At 33.7% G+C, this 8654-nt stretch overlaps 1 protein-coding gene across 1 annotated transcript; it reads right to left on the reverse strand.

The window, feature by feature from the left end:
• Nucleotides 1-5620: 5620 nt before the first annotated feature.
• LOC145062409 (ABC transporter G family member 14-like) lies at nucleotides 5621-6900 on the reverse strand. Its single transcript, XM_079010021.1, has 5 exons — nucleotides 6714-6900; nucleotides 6463-6631; nucleotides 5987-6303; nucleotides 5766-5842; nucleotides 5621-5694 (listed from the first exon to the last, which is right to left on the reverse strand). Exons 1-3 carry the CDS (start codon nucleotides 6810-6812, stop codon nucleotides 6146-6148), a joined length of 426 nt encoding a protein of 141 aa, XP_078866147.1. The 5' UTR covers nucleotides 6813-6900; the 3' UTR covers nucleotides 5621-5694; nucleotides 5766-5842; nucleotides 5987-6145.
• Nucleotides 6901-8654: the final 1754 nt, after the last annotated feature.

The raw sequence follows: 8654 nt of genomic DNA on the forward strand, positions 1-8654 counted from the left end.
AAAGGGTCTTTATATATAGTAATGATATATATATATATATATATATATATATATATATATATATATATATATATATATATATATATATAGTGTATTGATGTGATTTTAGGTACTTTATGAGCATTTTAATGATTAAAATAATACAAAATGTATTTAATTGCTTTAAGTCTTATTGCATGGTACAAATTAATAGAATGGATCTACTTTTGCATCATACCAATTAAGTCTTATTGCATGATACAAATTAATAGAATGGATCTAGCAAAACTATCACTATTGGCAATTAAATACTAATAGGAACATGGATATAGCAATAGTAAAGAGATTCAAATACTAAAAGTAAATGAAAAGGAATTTATCAATCAAACCCTACCCGCTATTCGTTACTAACTAGTTTTGCCGAAGACGCTCTTTAACCATTTATGGGTTATACACTTAGATCAACCAAGAAAAGAACAAAAATTAGACTATTTAATTAATTTGTTATTTGTCAAAATATCCTAAAATTAAATAATAATTAAAAGTTGGACAAAAGTAATTAGTTAGATTAAAGTATGTTATTTTTCAAATAACTAAAAATTAGTTAATTAGTTAGTATATAATAAAGGGTTTAATTTGTTATTTATTGATTCATCGTAGAAATAACGAGAAATTAATCAAGATTATCAATTTTGTAATAAAGATATATGGTGTAATGTTACTATTATTATTTTTATAATTCTTTAGCTCATTATTATGGTTAGATACCATTTTACTCGTTTTAATTAACTTTTTCATACTTAATCTCGATTATATAAATATAACTAATTATCATTTGGACATATATTTAACTACAATATTTTATTAAGTTATTTATTCATCAAATAACCACTATAGAACCCCTTTTTTTCCATTATTATAACACGCGTCCATATTTCTTAAAAATCGAGTTTATATATCTAGAACGATATATTTAATAAAACTCTTATTTATAAAACTTATTACTCCATTTTAACACATAATATTACTAATAATTTCACAAGGTAAAACATAAAATTATTTTAAAGATATAAGTGTTTACTAATTATATAAACACTATTACACCAAAACACATTTTAAAACACGCACACAAAATATATTTTTGTGTTCAAATACACTTTTTTGGATTTTATTCATTTCGAATGAATACCAAATTGAATTTAAGTATTTTTATCAAGTAAATACTTCATTTTTACATAAAGTATATATTTCCAAAATATACTAAAATCTCTTATACACCAAGTATGTCCAAAATTCACAATACGTCTAAAAACTCATATTTTTATAAAATACTCTTTGGATTATTGTAACATCCAGACTCCTAGGTATAATTTTTTTTAAAGTTTTATATTCACTTAATTGAGGGAACTCGACGAGTTGGAGGCCCCAACTTGTCGTAACGAACCTAGTCAGCCCACATGGTTTATGACTTCTACTCGATGAGTTGGAGGACGCCGACTCGACGAGTAGAGGTTGTGTATGAAAACCCTAATTTTTAGGGTTTGCAGTAACGCCCGTAGATTAGGGCTAGTCAATTTAAGGACAATAAGCGTCAAAAACGACTTTTTGATGGATGATTATTTTGAAGGAATAATCTTAACTAAGTTGTAGTATATGTTACAAGGATTCCGTACATATAAAGAACGCTGAAATCCGAGTTATAACAAAGAAGTTATGACCTGTCGAAGTCTCGTGACAGAACCGGTACTACACAGCGCGACGTAACTAGTGAATTTACGTTAAAGCGATATTTGGCCTTAGCGATCTAAATGAAAGTCGTAGAATACGTTAAACCGAGAGCGTGCATAAATAGAACATCTAAATCTGACTTCGTATGAGGAAGTTATGATTTTTCGAAGTTTCAGCATTCGCAATATGCAGCCCGAAGTTCGAATATGAGATCGAGTGATTTCTAGCCAAAACGATCTAAACGAGAATTGAAGATCTCATTGATAGTAGTCCAACGGTTAAAAGACAGACGAAAATGGACGTCAGACGAAGAAGTTATGGATTTCTCACTACTAGAAAAACAGCCTTTTACGACGCTCATTGCGCGTCGTAAAAGGCTCAGACGACGCGCAAATGCGCGTCAAGGAAGGCCATGTCATAAAGAGAGACGACGCGCGTTTACGACACGCAATGCGTATCAAGGAAGGCCCTGTCATAAAGGAAGACGACACGCATTCGCGTGTCGTAACCTTACGACACGCGTGTTAATGACACGCAATGCGTATCAAGAAAGGCCGTGTCAAGAAAGGTCATGTCATAAATGAAGACGACACACATTTTTGCGTATCGTAATTTTAATTTTTGTTTTAAAAAAAATTATTTATAGATTTACTGATTTTCAAATTAAATTTGCATTTCATGTCTCACAATACAAAAAATACAATACATTGCACAAAATTTAATGTCATACAAATAATCATTCTAATAATAGACAAATGTAACATTTCAACATTTTTTTATATAATTAACTAAATTATTCGCCAAATTTCCTAAACTACCAACATACTTTTCTATGAGGAGCATTAACACTACTCTTTTCCATCAAAAACTTCAAAACCTGCATAATTAAATTAATGTTTTATCAGCTACAGGTCAATAAGGTAGATTTAAACAAAAGATTTTCATAATAGTAAGATTTTACTTACCACTGTTGTTAATGACATTGAAAGAAGCAGCCCAACAAACACCCCCTCAGAAGGATTACTACCACATAACTGTTGATATTTGATACTTTATTACTAAATGAAACCAAAAACAAAGTTAAAAAGTAAACAAAATCAGAAGGTTTTAGTCAAACTTACAGAGGCTGTATTTCCAAATATTACTAAATGACATTGATTGAACCACCTGCAGATTTACCATTTTGTCCCTATGAGATTCACTACTGAACACATTCTACAGTTTGTAAACTATAATATATATATATATATATATATATATATATATATATATATATATAATCATTGTGAAAAGCAAGAAATTAGACGTGGAATGTGATTGCATACCATCAAAACCAACATTTTTACATGCCCATTTTTCCCAGTTTCTATTCACGAAACCCTAATCCATGAATGCTTGCTGGTTACAAAAGCCAACAAGTAGTAAGGCAGGCCTACAACCAACCCATCCACATTTGTTTCACATAAAATAGCTACCTCATTCCACAATTACTAATATATATATATATATATATATATATATATACACACACACTTCAATTTTTTATGTCAAGTGATAAGAAATAAGATATGTTAAAAACGAAGTGCAATGTGCACTTACTGTTATGGACTCGAGCATATAAGAGTCTTTCTCTTTTCCAATCCTTTTAATTATGCTGCGTCGTCTCACTCCAGATGTCCTAGAAGACCCCGCTCCTATCATAATCATCCCCATTATATCATAAATAAATAAACCATAAGAAGACCATCTACAGCAGGTAACAATTTTTTTTTCCAATTCATCACTTGTATGCCTAGTTCATTTATGAACCATAGAAGACCATCTACAACAGGGGGAAGAGAAGCATCAAGTAACAATTCCTAACTAACTAGATAATAATAATTATCTAATAACTCTACAGTAAATTTAGAATTTTAACTTACATGAACTAATTGCATCTGTAGTAAATCTGCAAGTGCTTTTTTGCCTCAACTGTTATTGTGAAGAAAAAAGAAACAAAGTATTATTATATATCAGACACATAAATTTACAAAATATAGAAAATTACAATTATGCCCTTATATACCGATTGGTTAGTAGCCCAACTTTCATAATAGTAAGTAAAATATGATTAGTTTCATTATTATAACAAAAAACCCCAACATTATATTATTATTTCACTTGCAAGGCATGACTCCTGAGCATGGGTCAAGTCCATTAAACAATATACATCATCAACTATAAAAGACTTCCTAAACCCTGTTCAAATAAAATAATGATCAAGCCAAACCATTTGTACATGTTACTTGAAGTTTAGCTTTAGCACCACCTTCCTCCACCAGTCCATTCCGGGTGATTTCTAGAGGTGTGTGTAATTGCATTGACCTAGTTTGACCAGGAATACTAAGATGATTATTCGGCTTCATAGGAAGTGGGGCCTGATTTTCTTACTGTGATTATCCCCTGTTCAACTTTCTCATGAGATGAAGGAGATAATGGACACATGGAATCTGTTGTAGCAACTTGTCCAATACAAGGAGGAAAAGGAGTAGAAGGATGAAACAGTAAAAAGATATCATCATTACATGGTACGTCTGGATCATCCCTGTTCAAAGTGCAAATAATTTGCCCTTTTGTAATCTGAACAGATTCTATCTGTGATACTGATGTTGATGCCATTATACCCTTTATACCCTTTTCTAATTTATCTGGTTGTTGAGTTCAGAGGTTGGTGTTTTTGGGAAAGCAGCACCCTCTAAACCCACCAAAAAGTGATGTTAGGGTAAAACCGTATTTTTCTGAAAAACTTTAGGATTTTTATGCGAATATCCCCCAAAACAAATAATTTTTTTTTTCTGTTGTGATGGAATGAGCCATGATTCCATCATAAGGAACACTATATTAGAAAGCGAAAACCAACCTAAACAAGGGTTAGGGAGCTGTTGGCTGCCCAATATAACAAACTGGCCTGCAAAAGCATATTACAAAGTTCTGAATCATTAACAACTACTAACTCACATTATCTTATTAAAGGATACTCAAGGGTAAACTAGTCAATAGCAGCAACAAAAAAAACACTATACATATTCCTTGCATGCAGTTTAGATTTAGATGATATAAACTGCAAGTATGCTTGTTGCAATATATGAGAACTTAGATTCACCTTGGGAAGATTAAATCCAACAAAAAATATAGGAAATGTGAGGCACTCCAAGTAGAACATGTTATACTACAACAAAAAGCCAGAGATGTTAGAATACATTTATTTAATGTATTTAATATTGTCAAGTGTTTGGTTGGTAGGAGATGAAAATAAATCCAACAAAAAATTAATAATTTTAAAATTTTTACTTATGTGTAAAGAACAATTCATTATTATTTATTTCAAGATACATAAAAGAGGGTATTCTGGTCTTTAAAAAAAAAGGAGGAAGGACATGAAATTTGAGGATCAACTTTGGACTTCACTGTGGACTATCAACACTAGAAACGTGTGGTTACCAACTCATACATGACCGGCTTAGGAATAAAGTGGTCCAATGTCAGGAATGTCATGGACATGCAAGTTGTCCAATGTCAGGAATGGCGAGTAAGAAAAACGTACATTTTTATAAAAAAAAATGAAAAAAAATCCAAGCGGTTGATTTTGTTTTCGTTTAATGGGCCAAGAAAAGGAAACAAGGATGTAACAAATAATGTTGAGGAGGCAAAAAAGGGTTCAAGGAGACATGAGATTGTGAAAAATAATGGATCAACGAATAAGAGTGTGCCACCTGTCGCAACAACTGTAAGCAGTGGGCTCAAAACGCAACTGCTGCTTCAACGTGTCAACAGTAAACGAGATTATTTTCTGCATAGTTTTAAAAACAAAAAAAGGAAATATTATTATATTTCATGTTGTATATATGGCTTAAAACGAATAATATGCATATACCTTGCCATTTAAACATCCCTACTGCATTTGCAGCATCAAGCTCCACACTAAAACGTGATCTTGACATCTCCTGACTGCTATCCATGGGAAAAACATAATTGTTTCAGCATGAATGCAAGTTTTATAATATTAAGAGAGTACTTACCAAATATATTCATTAAGATCATCCTAATTTCTCCATGAAGCATGGCTTGCTTTGCCACCTTGATTTCTCCTGGCTTCCTACCACCATTAAAAAAAATAAGTCCCATTAGAAAAGTAGATTTTTTCAAATTAGATGGTCAATGGATCGTAAGGTTAACAACAGTTATAAAGAGGTAAGTTGATAAAAGCAAGAACCTAATTTGTGGAGTAGAATCCACTAACCTCGATCATCATTCATGAAGCTGGGACAATACTAAAAATATGAGGGATTTTCCCATCATCAAAAGGCAAGCTGACATACTCAAGAGCAAAACCCAATCGAAATCAGAATCCCAAACAACAACATCAAAGATAACGCAACAGAGCAAAACCCAATCAGAATCACCATAGGAGTCCAGCCAACATAGCAACACTTATGACTTGAAAGATTCTAAGCTTATTGAAAGCTTCAAATCTCCTCTCCTTAAGTCCTCTGAGAACCAACACCTTGAACTGATGCCACCAGCTTGTACACCATTGCTCTGATTCCACACAGTTTCCTACTTTCAAAGAGAGTTAGTTTATACACACAAAGTGTTGAATACATGATGTTATTTTCTTTTCTTTTCTACCATTTTACCCTTACATTCCAAAAAAACATATGCATCAATTTTTTATTTATTATTATTATTATTATTATTATTTTTACAAATACTTACTTGGTAAAGTTTCTTTTCCAGGACTGTAATTGCCAACGTCCAAATCACATACATCAGTTTTCAGTCTTGTTTCATAACAACTGATGAGTTGTTGCCTTATTGATTTCTTCTCATCGTTCGTGTTTTCACCTTGCTCATAATCATGCATTGAATCAGGTGCAATTCCTTCCTGTGAGATTTAAAAACTTTTTTGTGGTTAATAACGATAAAAAATCACATAAAAATAATATCATTTCAAATTATTGATTTACCATTAGTAAGATCAAGAAAAAGGTCAGTCGGTTTGATTGTAACAGACATGGAAAATCCAATTGAAGAAAAATAGTCCAAAGATGTGGAAGCAGAACCATAGTAAATCTATGAGCCTTTAGAGAGCAAGATCACTTTATCCAACATGTGGTAGATCCGACTCTTGAACCTTCAATTTTGACTTTATAAACAACCTCTTCAAACTGAAAAGAATGACTAAATCACCATGAAAAACATTTATATAATTAACTCAAAGAAATTAGCGGGTGGGGATGTAAAAAGACCTTTAATGTTATCAGGTATAAGGCCTGATCAGGTTTCACCATTGTTGAAAGTTCTTCTATTGGTTTAGTAATGGTGGTGGTGGTGGTCGTGTCTTCAGGGTTTAGAACCAGCGGGTGGAGGGCCATGGCAATTGGCCAAGTGGTAATGATGTCTATATGCTTTGCTTAAGTATGGTTGAAACCCCCATTTTGATTCCGCCACAACCACCACACAAGCTAGTGACCAGTTCACTTGGAAATAGATTAGGAAAAAAGCTAGCGCTGCACCCATCAACACAAATGGCGTGATAAAGTAATTCGAGTCGTATTCAATTACAAACCCTAGGTTTTCCCCAATCTTGATGATTACCAGAAATAATAGGAGAACGGAAGCGAGATGAGGGATAGGATGAGCTGAGCAACAATTATGGTCGGCACGAGTGGGAAGAAGGAGAAGATTAGGGATTTCATGGAGGGGAAAAACTTGACTAGTATTCCATAGAAGCCCTGGTAGGTGTTGTATGTGATTGTGGATATGGAACCGAGGAAGAAGATGTAGACAAAAACTGAATAGAGGAGATGAATTGTCAGGTTTTGACGAAGATCCGGCCGCTGGTGGTTTCACAGGGAAGCGATGGCTAACGGCGGCGAGCAGAGAGGACTCACCGCTTAAGGAGCCAACGATCGAGATAAGCAGATGGATGGTCTGTGAAAGGTGTCGTTGAACAATATATATGGAGTGTGATATGTTGGATTAGGTTTTAAGAGAGAAGGAATGCAAGTAATTCAGGGTGAGTGTGATTATCGGTGGGTAGAAGGGGTTTGTAAATTGGAGGGAGAGAATTAAGGTCGATCCGATGGATGGAGAGTGTGCAGAGGTAGATGAAGGAGGAGTGTGATTTTAGGGTTCAATGGTGGTGGCGATGGCCTAGAGTTTGCAGATAGAATGGAGGGATGGAATGAAGGTTTCAGGAGGAGAGTTGATGTAGAACGTGGTAGAGAGCCTCATTGACAAAACCCTAGAAAATGGTCCCTGTGAATTTTTTGATAAGATAAATAGTCTAAGCGCGCGTTCATTTTAAAAATTATAAAGCGACGTGATTAGACGACACACCTTTTATGCTGAGTGCCCTCCGTGTTTTTTCTTTTTTCGTTCTGACACGAATTTTAAGGGCGTGCAAAAATGTGCGCCCTTAATCCTTCAAATTTTAGAAGAGATGACATTATTTTTAGGGCACACACTTTTGTGTATTGTAAATCACTGCGTGTCATGGTTTGCACGTCATTAAAGGCCTATATTCTAGTAGTGTCTAACGGAGTTTTCCTGTTCCGGCCTACTAAAAATAATATAATAAAAATAAAGTCAAAATTAGCCGACGAAGTCTAAACGAGAGTTGTAAAGCATAATCTAACCTACGCGTGGATATAAAGAATGTCGAAAACAGAGTTCGTATGCAAAAGTTATTAATTTTCTGAAGTTCAAGGCGCGAAACCCCAAAACTGTCAGAGTTCACGACGTGAATACAATGTTCACAACGTGAACTCAGTATTTATGACTTCTGGATCCTGACAGATGCAAGTTGCGATGACGCACCTGATGACTATTGAACTCACAACGTGAATATTTGAGATTCACGGCGTGAATCCAGAAAAATGGCCCTATAAATAGAAATCAAGGGG

The sequence above is a fragment of the Lactuca serriola genome, chromosome 7, assembly GCF_051521515.1.
Source record: "Lactuca serriola cultivar US96UC23 chromosome 7, Lser_US96UC23_V15, whole genome shotgun sequence".
Lineage (NCBI taxonomy): Eukaryota > Viridiplantae > Streptophyta > Magnoliopsida > Asterales > Asteraceae > Lactuca > Lactuca serriola.